At 44.0% G+C, this 19596-nt stretch overlaps 1 protein-coding gene across 1 annotated transcript; it reads right to left on the bottom strand.

Annotated features, from left to right (window-relative positions):
• Positions 1 to 11127: 11127 nt before the first annotated feature.
• Positions 11128 to 18407, bottom strand: ZNF770 (zinc finger protein 770). Its single transcript, XM_069209037.1, has 2 exons — positions 18192 to 18407; positions 11128 to 14182 (listed from the first exon to the last, which is right to left on the bottom strand). The coding sequence occupies exon 2, from the start codon at positions 13971 to 13973 to the stop codon at positions 11841 to 11843; it is 2133 nt and encodes a 710-aa protein (XP_069065138.1). The 5' UTR covers positions 13974 to 14182; positions 18192 to 18407; the 3' UTR covers positions 11128 to 11840.
• Positions 18408 to 19596: the final 1189 nt, after the last annotated feature.

The raw sequence follows: 19596 nt of genomic DNA, 5'->3' as shown, positions 1-19596 counted from the left end.
CTCACATTGGTATTCAGCCAATATACCACCTTGTTTTTCAGTGCCATTGTTGATTCCGATGAACTGGCAGATAAATAAGGGATGTCTGCTAGAACAACTATACATGGGCTGGCAGCTGGGGGAAGATTGATCACCGGGAAGGGAACTATACTAGTTGGTCTTCTATGTTGGTTGTTCTTGACTTGGATCAGGGGTGCCTGGTTCCTACCCTCCTGAGATGTAAGCATAGACATTGCCTCAGAAACGTGATCACTTATCTGTGAATTAATGCTGTTTTTTTCCACAGCTACTCTAGAATCAAAAGAAGGGATCTCGTTAGGTGGAGAGCAGGTTTCTCCGCAGGCCCCTAAGGTCTGTAGTGGCAAAAGATCATCAGGGCGCGCCTTACGTTTTCAGGTTTTTTAACTATTCTCAATGACAACAAACCATTTATACACTGGGTTCAATTTTTTATCCAATAATTAATTAAGATGACCATTCACCACTAGGTGGTGTCTTGGCTGATTCTTGTATTGAGATCTTCCCATTATCGCTGGGAAAAGTAAATCCTGACAAGGACCACTGCAACCACTGAGAGTCATACCTTAAGGCTTATCCTGGAATGTGGCAAGTCTACCCCCACAAACGGGGCAATGCCGAACAGCAAGACTGAGTGAAACGCTCCTGTATTTCTTCCACGAGATCTTTGCCACGCAATGAGCTCTTTAGAAAGCTAACAAAGGGGGCATTGTAGTTCGTGTTTCAAAATTGCTTAATGTTAAGGCATTTCAGATACTTGCCTGAAGTTAATGCTTAAGACTGGCAGGGATTTATAGATACTGAATGTATACAACACTGAGTAGCTCCTGGTGGTCACTCAAGTAGAAAGACATATTGCAAATTGTTACTAAGGGAGTCATTATCACCCTGGCGGTCACTAGACCGCCGTAGACACAGTTGCGGTCGGACCGCCGCCAAAGTGGAGGTCCAACCGCGACATTATGACCGTGGTGAAGCCGCTACGGTCAAACTGCCGCCAGACTGCAGCCTGGCGGTCCCAGCGGTTGTAATCCGCCAGGGCAGCGCTGCAAGCATGGGCAGTGCAGGGCCCCCATTCACAGCCCCATCGCACATTCCACTGCCCGAATTACAGGCAGTGGATTGCCCGACGGGTGCTGCTGCACCGCCACATTGCAGCCGGCTACAATGTTAAGGCCCTGTTCCCCGCTGGGCTGGCGGGCGGAAACTATTTCCGCCCGCCAGCCCAGCGGGGAAGCCATAATAGGGCAGGCCGCCCGCCAATGTCATAATGAGGGCCTAAGACTTTTGTCCAACATGGTGGGAGGTTAAAATTAGTTGTTGCAGGGACCGAAAAGCGAGATGCTGTCATTCCTGATGGTTGGATAAGTAGGAGAATCTAGCACCCAACACTGTCCCTACATGATTGTTGATCGGCTGCCAAAGGGGAGCTTTGGAACATCCTGTAAAGGGTCAGGTTGATCAGTCACAGAACTGTATCTGGCATCCAGGAAACCAAGACATTTGTTAGTGGGAAAGGTGTTGCCTATCAGGCTTTCTTGTTTTTCTCAACTGTGTAGTTTATTGTAAATGACATGCAGGCAATCAAGCAAGAAGAAAAGGGTCAAAATTCGATATATTTGGAAAAGGCAGCCGCCTTTCCTCTCTATATGAACTTGCATCTGCCCTCAAGGCCCATCCAGCTTTACTCTGGCACTGTGCCAGTTGACCTGAGCGCACTCCTGATCCTGGAGACGTTGTACTGACATTCCAGAACCATGTCTTTCAATGCCCTTTTACAAGTAATATAAAGCAATGGAGGTTTTTCGACTTGCAGAGCACTACTGCTGGAGACTAGGAATCACAATAGAGTAGCTGCAGAAGTGGGGAAGAGCAAGTCTGCTCAAGGTGGTTTGTCCAGCAGTGAAAGAAATAACCATGGCTGCTTATTTTAAACCCTGTCTGGCCCTGCATATTTTGAAAATGTCAATTTTTGGAGCCGGTACAACCACCTCACCCAAAAAAAAAAAACCCACAAGAGAAGCAATGATCTAAGGGGCATATTTGCGCAGAATTTGCGTAATTTTTTAATGCAAATTCAGCGCAAAATGAACTCCATATTCATATTTTGACGTTAGACACGTCTAATGTCAAAATATTGGGGTTTGCGCCGGTTTTTAGATGCATGAACCTACCTTGTGTCAATGAGATGCAAGGTAGGTGTTTCCATCTAAAAAAAAATGTGCTAACCCCATAGCCCCATATTTATCCCTTCGTGCTAAAATGACACATGGGTGGGAGGAGGGGCTAAATAATGGTGCAAAGCAAGCTTTGCATCATTATTTAACGCCTGGGTCAGACCAGGTGTTAGGGGACCTATGGATCCATTTCCATGGTTAAACACCATGGAATGGGTCCACAAGTGCCTTCCCCAACCCAGGAACACCCCCACACCAGACAGACACCAGAGGATGGGGGAACCCATCCCAGATAAGTATGGTAAGTATGGGTAAGTATATATATTTTTTTATTAAAGTACCACTGGGGGCCCAAATTAGGCCCCCCTGCATGGCACAGGATGCAGTGGTCATCCTCAGTAGACACTGGTCCCCTGTGCGGGCCATTGGAGTGGTGGGCATAACTCCTGTCTTTATTGTAAGACAGAAGTCATGTAGTATGGATGGCTTTGCGTCAGAAAATGACGCTAGGATGGTTAGAGGCATTTTTTTTTTGCCTTTAACCAGGCCAACTTCATTTTTTGGTGGAAAACCCCTTTCTCCCATACCACCACTCCCACCTGGCTAACCTGGCTATTTTTACGCTAGGCCACCCTTTGCACCGGTTTGCGCCATTCCATAAATATGGCGCCCTGCTGGCACTCAGGAATGGCGCAAGCCGGTGCAAAACTTTTTGATGCAAATCTGCGTTAGTGCAGTTTTGCATCAAAAACTATAAATATGCCCTGAAGTCTGGGATAAACCTATGGCATCAGAATGACACATGACTCAAAGAGTTTCTAGCATCTGGTGGCCACTCAGAACTCAGTATTCCCTAGATAATCAGATGCATAATATTGATGCAGATCCTTCTGACTTTTATTCAGCAGGGCCCTCTCTTAATAACCCCTGGAACAAAGAAGGGAAGCTGTCAACATTTCTTCTTTTACTGTGAATGAATTTGTGCAGTTCCTGGTTTCACTGAAGATAGCCCTGACTTCATATTCTCTTGTGCCAGGGTAATTCTGCACTTCAGGCCACAGTTTTATGGAGAGTATCAAACATACTTTTCCTGATGGGTTTGCCTACAATATGTGTGTGTTTGTATGTGTATATATATATATATATATATATATATATATATATATATATTGATGGTGGTTCTGTAGAATGAACCTAGCCAAAAGGCAGCAGAGAAGAAATATGTTTTGCCCTTCTTCATAGTTTTTAGCATATTGCACACTGCACTTAATTTGCACTCACACTTTGTCCCTCAGACATGTTCATAGCCAGGCATCGGGGCAAGCCAAAATTAGACATAATTTTGGTAGGCGGTCTAGTTTTTCGTCCAGGCTCTCTATTTAATGAGACTTCGGATGCAGACACAGTGGGTGCGCGTCTCAAAGGCAAGCCCGTCTCCGCCTGTCCATGCCCTAAATTTGTCACACGCCAGGACCCCTGTCCACTTTTATCTCCAAATGTACACCAGGGAATGGCTGTTGCAGCTCAACCCAGGTAGGCATCAGCCTTCAAATTTCTTAAATGTCTGTGTTATTGTTTTCATTATTATTAATTGTTATTTGTCAGGTGGAACAATTATGTCCAACCTGCACGCTTGGGCAACTCCCCACTCCACCCCCCCCTGCCCTCAGACTCTGCTGTGGAGAAGGAATTACTGCACTGATGAAAAGATTGGACATAACAATATATTCAGGATTACAAAAAACAGATTGCTGAAAAAACAAACTACTTCTCGGAAAACATCAATTCTGATAAAAAGTTCTGTGAGAATTGTTTTTAAAACAGTGCAGGTGCTCTCTAGCCCTACCTACAGTAGCACACAGTCCTCCAGCCAACTGCTATGCACCAAGTTAGCAGATTGTTTAAAAAACAAAGTGTAGAAAATACATGGAAAATTGTACTCAAGCTGTGCTGACGCAGCTCCATCTTCTGGGGCACACTGGGTAGATCCCAACAAAACGGAATGTTGTAATGTTCCTTCTCTCACCATGGAAGGAGTAGTAGATCTTATTAGACATGCAAAGTCGGGAGGTCGATCCGATCCCTGCCCACCAAAAATTCTACACAACAGAGCAGGGACCTCACTACTCCATTAAATACCATCATCAACTCAAGTCCCTTCCCTTCCTAGTGGAAAAAGGCCTCAATTCTTCCGCTGCTTAAAAAACCTTCACTGGACCCAAATGAGGAAAAAACATTATCCCCCTATCGCTCGCCTCCCTTTTTGGGGGGAAAATCCTCGAAAAGCATATATCACTACGCTCTCTGAGATTTTGGATGTTAATGGAATTCTGGATACTGCATATTGCGGCTTTAGACCAAATCACAGCACTGAGTCAGCTCTGGTAGTGGCTACCGAGGAGCTAAGAAACACTCCGGATAACAGAGGGAAGGCTGCGGTGATCATGTTGGACTTATCCGCAGCCTTCGACACTGTGAGCTATTTGGTCGGGTTGGAGCGCCTTACGGAGATTGGAATTGGTGGAACAGCTTTCAATCTCCTATGCTCTTTCCTCTCCGACAGGGAACAATCAGTCACTCTGCGGGACTTTGTATCTCATTTTTCCTTGCCATGTGTGGTCCCTCAAGGGGTCATCACTGAGCCTTACGCTCTTTAACATTTATGTAGCCCCACTGGCCAAACTAATCTGTATGTTTGGCTTCTCATCGGTTGCATACACGGATGATTTGCAAATTCTAGTGTTAACCTCCGGCGATGTGACCGAGGTCGCACACCGTTTTAATAGCTGTGTGGGTGCAGTTGATAACTGGATGAGTAACAACAGTCTCAAACTGAACTTTGGAGAAAATTGAGGTCCATCTTTTTGACAAGGATCTATCTTTTGGGATCAATTTTGGTGGCCTCAGACCATGGGCCTTCATCCCTCTCTAGCATGGCAAACTGGGAACCGCACCGCTACCCAGCGACCACGCGCGCAACCTGGGACTCATCGCTATCAATGACCCAGCAAGTCAACACCATCTCTTCCTCCTGCTTCAACACCCTCCACATGCTTCGGAAGATCTACAAATGGATCCCCATTGAAACCAGAAGGACAGTCACCCGAGCCCTCGTAAGCAGCAAACTGGACTATGGCAACTCCCTCTACGCGGGAACCACGGCCAAGCTCCAGAAAAGACTGCAACGCATACAGAACGCCTCCGCCGCCTCATCCTGGACATCCCCTGCCACAGCCATATCACAGCCCACCTGAGAGACCTGCACTGGCTCCCCGTCAACAAGAGAATCACGTTCAGACTCCTCACCCATGCTCACAAGGCACTACACAACACCGGACCAGAATACCTCACCAGACGGCTCTCCTTCTACACCCCAACCCGTCAGCTTTGCTCCGCTGACCTTGCCCTCGCCACCGTCCCAGGCATCCACAGAATGAATCGTTCTCCCACGTCGCCTTCTAGACGTGGAACACTCTTTCCACCCACTTACATCAGACACAGGACCTACTTACCTTCAGGAGACAGCTCAAGACTTGGCTGTTCGATCAGTAGCAGCCCACCCCGATCAGCGCCTTGAGATCCTCACGGATGAGTAGTGCGCTTTACAAATGATATGATTTATTGATAGCATTTAAGGTTAGGAATTTGGGGTTGATTTTTGACTACAGACTCTCTTTTATCGACCGTACTAATAAACTGACCTCATCTTGTTATTTTCTTTTGCAAACTCTGAGAAAAGAACTCCCTTTTATTCCACTCGACTTACAGAAATCAATCGTCACTGTGTTTGTCTTGTCCAGGCTGAATTACTGTAATGCCCAACATGTAGACATTCACCGACAGTCACTAAAGAAGCTTCAGATTCTGTAGAATGCAGCGGGCTGCCTCCTCAAGAAAATCCCCAAGTTCAGGTCTGTTTCAGAGGCTTTAGTGGAGATTCACTGGCTCCCAGTCAAAAAAAAAAAAAAAAGTGCTTTTTAAGGCACTCTGCTTGCCACATAAGTCTTTGCATACTGAGGCCCGAGTACCTGAAGAAGAAACTTCCTGGGAATAGCCAAGAAGAACATTGCATTCTGCAGCCTCCAGAACAGTCAATGTTCCTAAAATTAAGAAAATGACGTGGGGTGGTAGAAGTTTTGTTTACACCATCTGTCAACTCTGGAACAATTTGCCAGGACATCTCAAATGTCAGTCTAACTAGTCTTGCTTTAGGAAGCCTCTCAAAACCTGCCTGTTTTCTTGTCTCCTGTGTTACATACTCCTTTTACTCAGTACCAAGACGCCTTTGGGCATTTGTGCGCTATATAGAATTATTCACTATCAATCCAAATCAATATTCGATGTTCCACAGTACAGCCCTCTGGCGACTGTTCGGGGCATGCTTTAGGGCTGGCTTTTTGTGACTGCCAGAGTGGACCTGTAGTGTGGAAGAGAGCTATAGTACTTCAGCATATCTCGAGCAGTGGCTATCACATTCTTGCTCAATGCTAAACCATTTGCTACCAGGCTGCACTAGTCTCTGAAACATAGAGCCTCACACTCATCATGACATCACAGATGACAATTCTTGACTATCCTGCTCAACTCTGACAAGTTTACATTTTTGTATCAGTTTGAAAGTTGACAGTATACCATGTACCTGCATTGCCATTTTATTTCAATTTCAGCATATGTTCAGCAGTGTATGAAAATATCCCAAATTGCTTTCTCTAAATGTTTGCTTACTTTTTCTGCTCAGGGGGCGTACAGGAATTTCTTTGTTGACCAGCTCTGTGATTCTCAGATTATTTTAGGTAGCGCGTGCAAGCTCTTTGACCTGTTGTAAGTATTGTTGGCTTTTAACCACACCCATCTCATGCCTATCACTTTCATTCGTTCCTGGGCATGCCTTTCAAAATTTGCTTGATGTCATTGGTAAATGCTTTACGTTTGTCCCGCCTTGAGGCTGTTTTTGTCATGCTTTGCAGATGGCCACTGTTACATGGATTATTGCATAATTGCAGATATACTTCAGCGTAGGCTATTTTTTTCTTTTGTCTCTCGACTTAGTGCTGCATGGTGTCCATGGCGCTCCCAGTGTGAACAGGCACAACAGCATGAACTCGATCGGTGGTACTGGAGAGCTGGTTACATTGTTCACAGTTACCTAATCAGAGTCATTTCTTGTGGCTGTCCCCTTAAAACACTTGAAATTGATGAATGCTTTACGTAAAACAGAAATCCTCAAAGCAAAAGCGGCACTCCCGGCACAGTGGGAGAGCTGATACTACAATATTCACTGCACTCTGGAAACTTGCCCCATAAAGCTCTGCAGGGCATTACTTTTACAAAACATTGTTGCTCAGAACTCAGCCTGTGGTGGTCCTAGGACAATGGGACCACCTACAAAACATTCACTACGGTGTGCTCTCTCTGTCTAGGTCATCTCTGAGTCCCCACACTAAGTTAGCAGGGACCCCAAAATAATAACCCCTCCCACCATTCAGTGTCTTTTCAAGATTTCTCATGGCTAGAACTTTTGTTTTACAGCTGGGGTAAGTTTTGTTTTAATATCATTGCAGTAGGCCTGATGGCCCTACAAATACCCTCTAGGGGCTAACCATATGGTTACACTGCATTGCTTCCTCCTGTTGTTTTCAATGGGGTTATGCCCTCAAGGGGCTAACAATATGGTTACATGACCATGTTTCCTAAAGTAATATTTTTGTTGTGGTGCCCTCTATGGGCTATTTTGAGCATTACAGCCGTATGCCAAACGTTTATTTCTGATAAAGGTTTATATGATAATTGTATATGTTTTAATAATCTCTTCTTATTACAATTATGACCATACTTCAGGCTAACTTAACATCCTTATTACACCATGACTGTTTGAATGCTCTTGATATGTTTGTATGACCCTTTCAATTTCTATGGCTGTCCTGGTCTTTCTTTGGGGAATTGTGTTAGCCAGCCAGCAACTCTGATGGTGGGGTGGTGAAAGTGGTATTGTACTGGAATTAGCATGGCAGATTTAAATTAGGATGCTAAATGGTAACTTTTTTTTGCTGCAGATAGAGGAAACTAGGAGCCATATGTACAAACACTTTTTCCCATAAACATAGAATGGGTAAAAACCTTTGCTACATCTGGCCCTAGGTTTCTTGTGCGAGTCCAGCAGCAGAAATACACTTTCCAAGTCATTCTCACTGTAAGTTCTATTGTAAAGTGCCCTGGAAAACCAGCCTGGACGCATGGTAGCCATTGCACCAGAACCCCCACGGCTAAACAATAGTCCTGCAGATGCCTCTGAAGCAGCTCAAGGCTTATCCTACACATTCTGCTCCCACACAGAGCCACCCCACATTGGGTCAGTAAGCCTATTTGCTCCAACTCTCCCTTCACCGGGCTGCAGCCTCTCATCCTTTCCACAGATCCCACCTCCAGCCAACAATGTTGAAGCCTTCCAGCTACTTGATCCCTCAATGGGTCTGGCTAGCCTTCTTTGCTGAAAGTCTTGTTGCCTGGTTCACTGTGTGGCTCTGTTTAGAGGGATCATGTGGTGGTTGCCCAGACATCAAGAGCATCTTGCCTGCCAACTACCCTCGAGATGAGTGAGCATTCAATATTAAGAACATATTTTTAGACTTTTTAGAGAAATACCGATACTTATTACTTTGAACTTCCTCAAGGGGTCCTTTATTTCACAGCCGCTCACAAAAGCAATCTAGTACTTACTTTGTGGCAACCACTGCTATATCTGGCCACCGAAGAAGTGGTCTGGATCCTGTTATCCTGCTTACATAATCCTTGCCATTTGGCATGCTCCTGCTAAGTCGCAACACTAAAAGAAAACTGTGCAGGGAAAAATCTGAAACTGCCTTTTAATTTGTTATCATGTTCTCTATGCATGGGATAGCACTGACGACCCAAAAAGTTCAAACTGTAGCTAATGTTTTAGAAAACGTGGCCACTACCAAAGCATTAAGGTTAATTTGCTATAATTGAAAGTCCGAAAGACTGTCCTTTTGAAAAACTGAATTGTTCTTGCTTTTGTCCTGGCTGCCACGTGTGCAGTTTATGCCATTGTAGGCTCAAACGCTGCTCATTCATACTAAATGTTTCACCAAGCATACAAGACCAGATAGACCACACCTGTTATCATGTTAAGGACTCACACAGCATTAACAGTGGCCTTAGCCTTGACGTATGGTGTATAAGGTCTTGGTTAAAGGGCATATTTGAGAGACTGGAAATTTAGATACTAGAGATAGTTTGGGCATTTTTCATCTGATCTTCATCTTTCTCCATATATTCAGTGTTTGCATAGGTCCCATTTACTACTTTATTGGAAACTGTCTTCTTCGTTTCCCTTCGCTTTACCAGAAATTGATGATGATGTATATGAAAGCCCTCATTATGGCTTGCTTGGATAGTCTAATGCTGATGAAATGTCTTCAGAAGCAAACAGACTTATGAAAACTGATATTCTTTTAAAATTGCAGTATAAATAGTGCAAAAAGGGAGGGATTGTGGAATTTGGAAATGTGGCCTTAAGGTCGATGTAATAGTGGCAGCCATGTTCTTGCTTAATGCTAAACCAAAGCTACTAAGTTGTGTCCACCTCTAACATGTAAAGCACCTCTCTCATGTCTGGCCTTGTAGAATAGAATTCTTGAAGAGCGTGCTCAGCTCTGAAAAGTTTTAATGTTGAGTGTGTACTATCCCACACTTTCAGTTTTCGCATTTGTACAACCCTTTTGTCTCTATTGAAGCCGCATAAGAAAATATGTAGATTTGTGTTGTGTACGTGTGCTTTGCTTTTATACTCAAAGGTTGCCAGAGAAGCCCTTTGTGGCCCGGGTCTGTGATTAATGGATTTTTGAAATTTTGTTAGGTAACCTTTCCAGGCTTCTAATTTGGTCTGAGCACATATTTCTTTCACAGTGTCAAGGCAAGCCTCTGATTGCATATGTGTGAGCTTATCTAGCACTGTTGAGATTAAAATGCACTTCGCTTATGAATGTGCGGCTTAAAACACTCCTTTAGATACTGGAATCCAGACTGTGAGGCAGGGTGGTGTAGGGAGTTACTCTGTACCAAAAGTGGCCTCGATGTAAGCATTGTAGTCTCCCCGTATTTATTTTCAGCATGACAACAACACAAGAGGCCTTGTAGACTGGTCAAAGTACTCTTTGCTGAGTGTTAATCAACAATGGTAACTTACCTGGATTCTAAATGTAAATGTTTTACCAACTGTACAGGTTTTATATTTGTTTTAGTAAGTGATGTCCATTTTTTTACAGTGTATCCAAATTTATACACAATAAACACAATGATGAATCCTGCTTTGCCCATTTCAGCTGTATAACAGCTATAGTTATGGGCCTTAATTGATAAAATCTAAACTTGTAACATGTTTTATGCCACAGAATGCTCACCACTTGCACACTTGAATCTGCAATCCAAATACTCCTGGTTTACAATTTCTGATTCCACCACGTCTCCTGTTGTCCCAACATAAACCTTTTCCCTGCACATTTAAATAAAACGCTATGCGCATATTTGAGTTTGAGATAACACAATCAACACGTGCCCAGTTCATTTGAAACATATTTTTTTCTGTAATTTCTTTTAGCACAAAAAAGGATTTAAAACATTAATTTTTTGTGTCCAGTCATAAGTGCATGCAGTTCTACTGACGTAGAATTACGCATCTTCTCTTAGTGCTTTTATTTCCGTATTGCATCTCAAAATAAAAGCTTTTCAGAGGTCTGCTAAAAGGGTGCAATTCCCACACGGCCTTCAAGTGATTTTTCACAAAAAAAATTCAGCACTGACTGTAATTGAAATTTCAATTTGAGTAGTGAAAAATACTACAGCCCTTAAGAGATGAATCATCTATTCAGAATCCGATTCAATCGCTACTCCCCACAAAAATGTACCAAAAACCACCGCAAGTACCACTTTTACTGGGAAAAATAAATAAGAGAGGGGTGATAAAGCGTGTTTCGAACAAACTTCGTCTCATACCGTTACACAAACATACACTGGTAAACCATAAGGCGAACACTGCTGGTGCAGACTTTAAGCATAGAAAATATTTGAACATATCATACTAATATATCTGGGCCAGGGTCAACCCTATTTAAAATGCATAGAGAAGTATAGAGTGGCAGTATGTGTAAAGTTCTCACAATGGATAAGTGCAAGCAAATGGAGGCACTCCAGGGCAGCGGGGTATCACACACCTGTACAAGAACAGAAGGGCCTACTAGCAGCTTAAAAACATGGCCATTTGAAAAAGTACGAGGAAGTATCATCACAAGGAAAAGCGGTGGCTACTGAGACAACCTTACTCTGAATCAAACAGATGATATACTGTTGGGCTAACCACAGGGTCAGGCATGTACTGACTCTGTGATGCCTGTCCTGTAACCAGGTCCAAAAAAAGTGTATCCACCTGTGGCCAATTTAGTACCTATAACAAACACAGTCAAAAATACAAAACAATATATTATCCCTATTCATCTGGAGGGCATTCGCCCCGGTGCCTGGTAAAGTACCACAAAATCTAGGTGACATCACCCAAAAGCTGGCTTACCCTACTCAGGTCTACCATTTTGTCCAAAAAAACACTCGCTCTTTACAAAATCATCTAGCAAATCAAAATGACTCTTTTGAATGTGTGACCGTGTGTCTTTTCAGGTGGGGCAACTGCCTGAACGTTTTTTCGCAAAGCGAACATTTAAAGGGCTTCTGTCCTGCATGCACGAGAAGATGGCGTTCAAGCTTGGAAGGAGATTTAAAAAGCTTAAAGCAAACACCACACTCGTAGCTCCTCCTTGTGCCTCTGGTCCTCTCTGTGACTGAAGGAATATCATTCCAAGGGCCACTAGCTTGGCACTCCTCATCAGGGAAAAAGCGAGCATCATCCTCCAAAGACTGTACATCATCCAGGTTTTCCTCCAGGCCAGATTCTGCCTCTACCTCCACCTTAATTTCAGCAACAGACTCGGAGGACAAGTCATCTAAGTCTGGTGATGGCCTGGGCGAGGAGACGTTGTGGCAAGGGGACCCAAGCTGCATGGAGTCAGGCTCATGACTAAGAAATTGATTAAGGTTTCTGAGTTCTGCCTGATACGTTAAAGCTTCAAGATGGAGTCCCTTCTCTTTGTGGGTCACCTGATGGCGCTTTAGGTGAGCGGACTGGCGAAAACACTTTCCACACAAGGCACAGGCAAAGGGCTTCTGTCCAGTGTGAGTAAGATAATGCCTCCGAAGTTTGGACAAGGATGGGAATGTTTTCTCGCACATGTCGCATTTACTCAGGACTTTGAGCCGGCGGCGCCTAGTCCGAGGAGGGCCACGGCAGGTGGTTACAGGCACCTCAGCAATATCACATTCTTCGCCTGAAGAGACATAAATAGCTTCATCTCTGCCACCAGAATTCTGCTCTTCCAGTTTGTTTTCACTTGGCACACAGTCCATATTGATACCAAGTTCACAACTCAGTACCTGTTTGGGGAAGGTGAATGGTTTAGACCACTGACTTTGCCCCATCTCTCGCTTAAACATTTTCCTTTTTGTACCCACAGTCTTCGGTGTACCCAGCTTCCTTACATTAGTTGCCTTACCTCCTGTGGCACCATGATCCTTCCCAGGTTGATCCTCCTGCACAAGTTTCTGATGGCTCACAGAATAGCATTTCCTTTTTTTCCTAGTACCTGGCTGCAACTCTGGCCACCTGCTCCCTGACACTTTCGAATGCACTGAAGGTCTACCTCGTCTGCCTTTAGACCTGCGGATCAGGTTCACTTTATTAGTGTTCAACGCGTTCCCATCTTCAGCGATCAAGCAAGTGTGCGCCTGCAGGATCTGCTCTGTTTCGAAGTTCTGCTCACACCCCATGCACTGGAACGGAATTACATAGACTGAGCACATCTCACCAGTATCCTGGTTGCAAGGCCTGGAAACATAACCCTCCTCAAATGCCTCTTCGTCATCGATTACAATAGGACCAGATGCTGCAGCGACTTTGGTACCCCACCCTCTACGAGCCAACTTTGGTAACAACGCCTTTCGCACGTGGACCTGCCTGTGCTTAAACAATTTACTCTGGAGTTTGAAGCTCTTATGGCAAAACCCACACTCGAAGGGCTTGTCCTCCATATGGGTGATCTGGTGGATTTTCAGATGAGTCTTCTGACGAAAGGTCTTGTCGCATAGGAGACAGGCAAACGGTCTCTGACCTGTGTGAATGAGTACATGGCGCTCCAGTTTGGAGCGGGAAGGGAAGGGTTTGAGGCAGAAGTCACACTTTAGCACTGTCAGTCTTCTTCCTTGGCTGCGAGGGGGGCGCGACGAAGGGGTACACTCGTGCAGCACCCATCGATCTTCTGTTGAGAAAGACTTCTCGCAGACGGAACAGTGAACTGGCCCGCTAGCTGATCGCTGTTGACTGTGGAACACAGACCTTCTGGACGGCTTCATCGTGACTTGGGTGCTTTCACCATGTAGCTGCTGATGCTTCAAAAAGGTAACCAGATTCCTGAAACTCCTGTGACAAATGGCACACTGGAATGGCAGCAAATGTGTCTGCTGGTGCCTCTCAAGGTGAACAAGTTGTCTGAATGTTTTTGGACACGTGTGACACAGGTATGGCTTCTGGCCCGTATGGATAAGGTAATGTCTGGACAGTTTGGAAGGGGTTTCAAACTGTTTGAAGCAAGCGTTGCAGATGTACGGCCTCTTCCTTGGAACTTTATGGGCAGCTGAAATCTGCTGACTTTTTATCATTTTTCACTCCAGCTTCTGGCTCCCTTCAACCTCAAAATTGTTTAGCTGTTTGTATTATTTTTTTTTTCTCCCACAGGCCGGGGTTAAGTTGGTACAACATTAGTCTTCCTGAAAACACATCAGTTAATGCATGAAAAGAGCAAATATTCTAGAGACAATTAGCACTTAGTTGATTCCAGGCTGGAAATATTCGTCCCTTATGTGGGCTCCTGTACAAAAATAAAGAAATAAATATGAGACAATGCCAATGTTTTGTTTTGTGCTAAACATTCCCTACTCTTCAATGAATAAACTTCTGAATCAGTACATTTAGACAGCACCTCTAGCAGTTTGTACTCTTGCAAGAATTGTAATGAACATATACATAAACACCCACACCATGACAGAGCATCAATAAAATATTGTGAGAGAAAAATCTGATATTTGTGCAATACACAGCGTAGAGATTTTGGAACATTTTGCAGCTATGTGCAAGGATTCAGCATGGTATGCAATTCTTCTGCAGTCAATGTTGTGGGGAAGAGATCTTCTCTTTTACTCTGTAGCACAAACTGAAGAAACAAATTAAAAATGCAATCTGTCTAGAAGTAGGGCTCACATGAAGATCAAATGTCACTATTCTACCAGGTAAGAGCTTGGGTTACACAGGATAACCAAAGGTGTTTGTCAGAGCAACCGTGTCTCCTATCTGGATTGAGCAAGACCTCCACTACTTGGTGATCAATACAATCGTTAGATTCAAAATTAAGACTCATCTTCAGGACTCTCTCAATTTGTGTTTTTCTTCTTCATCCTCTTTACCATGTTATGGCATCTGGTGGCAGTGCCACAAGATGGCAAAGATGTACAGAAGAAGTGTATGTTAGGGGCCACAGGAGATGTAGAGGTGAGATTTGCTGCCCCCAAGCTTCTAGTTGCCCAGCCAGCAAAAGTATTTCTATTGATCTTGGTCCATGGAGAAAACACAAACTAATGTATTTGATGCAAATGAATGCATCAGCATGAAAAAAAACAGAAGCGTTGCTGTCCCTTTACTGGCCATATCTGATTAACGCTTTGCAAGCCGATGCTTATTTCCTGACCCTCCACTGAATTAACTGATATAGAAGCATCTTACTTTTCCCATGCTGCTTCCATTGTTCTTTTCCTCTCCTTTAAGCTGTAAACCAATGCACACCACAGGGGCGGCCCCTCTGCTATGGCAAAGTGGAAAAATAAGGGGATAATAAAACTATTTTATTATCCCTTTATTTTTTCATTTTCGTAGGACGGGGCAATCATTCTCCACGTCAACAAGTGGAGGAGAAGTGGTGGTGCGCTTCCAAGTGTGCATGTCAGTTTGGCTGGCCGTCTGAGGCACACTTGTCTCTGCACAATTTTGTTGATAGCCTATTTATGGCTGAAAAGTGCTTCGTTTGCTTTCCTGTTCAAGCAGCAGGGACTAATGGAGTACAGCAAGCACAGGCCAGCTCAGTAAAATTCAGCTGCTATCGGGCAGTTTCTAAGAAGGAATCTGCAGTTCCAATTTAGTCTGAAACCTGCTTTTGTAAAATGCCATATCTAAAATATACCTTGGGGCGTGTCTTTGTTTGCATGTGTTCCTTGTAGCTTCCATGTCACAAAAATATCAACCCTGCAACTGTTTGAAATAAAATCAAAAACTGACAAATCACACAAGATTCCTGAAAAGCTCCGGAGTCGCAGAAATACCACCTAGGAAGTGTGAGGAAACACAGTCTACATCAAAATCAGGAATAAACAACATATGTATATGACATCTGTAAGCATTAAGTTGACACTAGCATGGCATGGTAGCATTCAAACTGCCCAGTGAGACTAACTCGGACCTGTACGTTTGGATGAATGTCTGTGGTTGGAGTATGTCCACTATGGGAAGAGTTAGTTCAGGAACGCAAGTTCCTGGCAATTTACAATTGGTCTGTTTTATAAATAAAAACACAAAAACTGCTAACGGTCAGGTATCCCCACCATGTAGCTGAGTAAAGTGGCCATGAGGGGCTAGCAGAATCTAAGTTCCTGTTGACAGTCTTATTCTTCAAATAATTAAAGTCCTCACCAACCCTAAGTTAGCATGCTTCATCACAGGGCCCCTCCTCACACCATGATCACAAAAAATAATGGTGTGAGCTACAATCCTCAGCCGATGAGAGCTCTTGAGGTGTATATCAGCAGGGAATCTTAGTAACAGTACTGGGTATTCTATGAAGACAGAAAGAACAGCAGAGGGGAAGAGAGAGCAAAACTATCTCCTGGTGGTCTTAAAATATATTATTATTGTCTCTAGTGGGTAGAAACTAAAATTGGGTTGTGGGGGGCATAATTCATCCCACAAAAAACAGTCAATATGTTTCAGCCTTTGTTAGCCCTCTCGTCAGGTGTGTAGGTATTCATCAGTGGCAAAAGTAACCTCTCTGCAAAGCAATAAGAGAACAAGTAATAAAGAACAACCAGTAGTGTGTTGTGAGGATACCTCATTGGCTGGCATTCAGGATCTGAAATGGATAGAAATAAAACAAGTGAAAAATGCATAGGACATAGAAATACACAATGTTCCCAACGCAGTACCACTGAGCATGACTTAATAAAGAAAACACAAAATAATTGACACTTTGATTCAAACTTTTAGAAATAACCAATATGCAAGTGGATCGTTAATTCTTAACTTATGGATCTGGAGAATCACAATAGCGGTCAACATGACAAAAAGGAGGTCCATATCATGTTAACAAAACAAAAATTTAAAAAAATTACCTAAAGAGTTCTAGTCTGGTTCTCAAAAGGGTCAATATAAACGGATCTGTCAGGAGTCTAGATGATGTAGTCTCAAGTGTTAGCTAAAGATGCCTAAGGAAAATCGTCATTCAGGCCACGTTTATGTATGGAAGTCTGAAAACCCACTGCTGTTCTTTATGCTGTAGATAATAACTGTAAAAATGGATAGCGCCATAAAGTCTGGGTTTTTCTAGCACAGTCCAGTTGATATGAGGTATTATGGATGGAAACTCTCATGCAGGAGAAGTGAATTCATATCTATGGATTTTCTATATAGTGCAGAGTCGCTAAAGAACTACTGCTGGGATAGATAGAAAGGCGGGGGGTAGTTCTTTGCTAAACTGACAGGTAAATTTCAGATGCACATTGCTGGTGTTGAACCACTGGAAAATGTCATTAATAGGGTCAAAGGCACCATCCTAGATGATCAGATTCATCTTGATAGCGCTTCCACAGCTTAATTTAGTGAAAGAATGAATGCTCATGGAGATACATTTCTTCTCAAAACGATGCTTTTAAAGATTATCCATGCTTGGAGCAAAGGTGCCCCCATCAAAGTCCCGCTTACTGCTAGAAAATGTTGTTCCTGAAACAGGAAAACATTTGCTGACATGGCTAATGAGATGCACTTCACAAAGAAATGGATGAAGTAATGGGGTCAAATTGAGTGGAATAAAGTCTGTACTTTGTCCCACGCCTCCTGTTGTACAATGCAAGTGCAGATTGATAAAGACAGACTTGCTCTTAGGCGCACATGCGCCTGTTTTAATGTGGTATGACTGCGAAATGGGTTGAGTTGCATGAAACAAAACAAATCATCATCACCACCAACTGATAATGGAAGAAACGAACTAAGAGAAGGATGCTGTGCTAAGGGAAGGAGGGGGGCAATCATCATCACCACCTACTGATAATGGGAGAAGCGAACTGAGAGGAGGATGGTGTCAGGGGTGGGGGCGAAGGAGGTGGGGGCTTACACAGTTTCATGATGCACATGTTCTCCTGCAAGTAATTCTTCCGCCCAAAAAAGGGCTTTATGGTAAATGTTTGCATTCACAATGCAAGTACTGCGTTTATACAACTACCACTACCTTGTGGGAGACATCAAACAAGTAGGAAAGATGACCCCACTATTGGTGGGCTAGGACTGGATGGGGCTTGATGAACCATAACTGAGTGGAAGACAGCAGGTGTGAAATAAATGATCCACAGGGTATGTTGCAGGTGCTGACATGACAATCAATGCATCTCCTTCCGGAAGAGCTGTCCCCCAATGAATGAGACACATAAACAACAGGAGCTCTGTGCACACAGTGCCTGATCCCCAGGATGCCCAACCCCCTGTATACCCTCAGCTGATGCAGAGCAGCGAGGGAAACAAATGACTGCCACTCCCCATCCCCGCCCCTGGCACCTCAGTCTCACCTGTGCCTGCACCCCCACTTCCACCGGGTGCCCCAGGAATCCGGCCCCGCCTCCAGGCATGTCCGGGTAGCGGCTGCAGCGCCAGAGCGGATCCGGCGGGGAACAAGAACCGCTCTGCTAAGGTTCCGAGCATCGCTCTGACTGACAGCTGGCGGGACATCCCGGCAGCTGCCATGGGAACAGCAGGACGACCAATGAAACGTGGCGTACGTGAGGCAGAGACGTGAGAGGAGACCGGAACAAGAAACTGTACCGAGGGCTACGGCAGACGTCAAAGTCTAAACTCATCCCGAACGCTAGACCGCGTGAGCCGCAGTCGTCGGCCATGTTAGGTGTGGAAAATTAATCGGGCGTTTCATGAGTTCAGCAAAGATCTACCCCCAACCCACACAATTCTTTGTGTACTACCAAACGTGGTACTTACAAATGAAAAGCGTAAAAAACAGACCAGACAGCAGGTGGGCAAGCAAGCACATTAATATGAAGAGGTCGGGCTTGGACCTACGAGCCAAAATACGATTAGGCATCATGTTTATTTTTTTATTTCTTATTTGTAAGTCTAGCATTAACCAAAATCCTTTTTATATATATATATGTGTGTGTGTGTATATACATATATGTGTGTGTGTGTGTATATATATATATATATATGTATATACATATATTTATATATATATTAATATTTAAAAAAATGGGGCGGTGGGGGGCAGAATTCATCCCACATAAAACACTCAACATGTTTCAGCCTTTGTTAGCCCTCCCGTCAGGTGTGTAGGTAGTCATCAGTGACAAAAGTAACATCTCTGCAAAGCAATAATACATATATAGTTATCATGGCTTTCGGCTAGCCTTCTTCATCCTTTGGTCTGTTATTGTTTCATTCACACCCACTGTAGCACTGGGTAATGTGTCATCTCAGACCACTTTAGCCACTAGCTGACTCATCATTGTAAGTGATAATAGTCTTCCTGTTGGCACTTTTCAGGGTCGAGCCTGCGTTGCATGCGCTCTCGCGCATGCGTATCGCAGCGAGACGCTTTGGTTATTAGAAAAGGGCTCAGAGCCCTGTCGACTTCACGTCAGTGTGTTTGATTGGTTCGTGGGCTTGCCTAGTAAAATCTGCTTGCTTTCATTAGTGGAAGGCATGCACACGTCTTGCCTTTTCCGGTGGTTAGCCCTCCTTGAGCGCAGCGACCAAGTACAGAAAACATGCGAGGCTCGCTGTTTTCTGTCGGATCGTGGACTAATTTTTCTCTATTTTCCTAGCGCGATTTCGCTTGGCAGAAGTCGAGCGCTTTACACAGTTAATTTCACTTTTTTGGGTTACGTACATAAAAGCACTTTTGCCGATAGATGAAAAGTCGGGTTAGGAGTTTACAACGCAATCAGCTCTAACATAAGCAAA

The sequence above is a fragment of the Pleurodeles waltl genome, chromosome 9 (assembly GCF_031143425.1).
Source record: "Pleurodeles waltl isolate 20211129_DDA chromosome 9, aPleWal1.hap1.20221129, whole genome shotgun sequence".
In the NCBI taxonomy this organism is placed as follows: Eukaryota; Metazoa; Chordata; class Amphibia; order Caudata; family Salamandridae; genus Pleurodeles; species Pleurodeles waltl.
Note: the sequence above shows the minus strand (reverse complement) of the source record. Positions and strands in the feature narration are given on the sequence as shown.

Bases quoted from the DNA above. Each gene is read 5' to 3' on its own strand.
- ZNF770 (XM_069209037.1), bottom strand. From the start codon at position 13,973: ATGATAAAAAGTCAGCAGATTTCAGCTGCCCATAAAGTTCCAAGGAAG.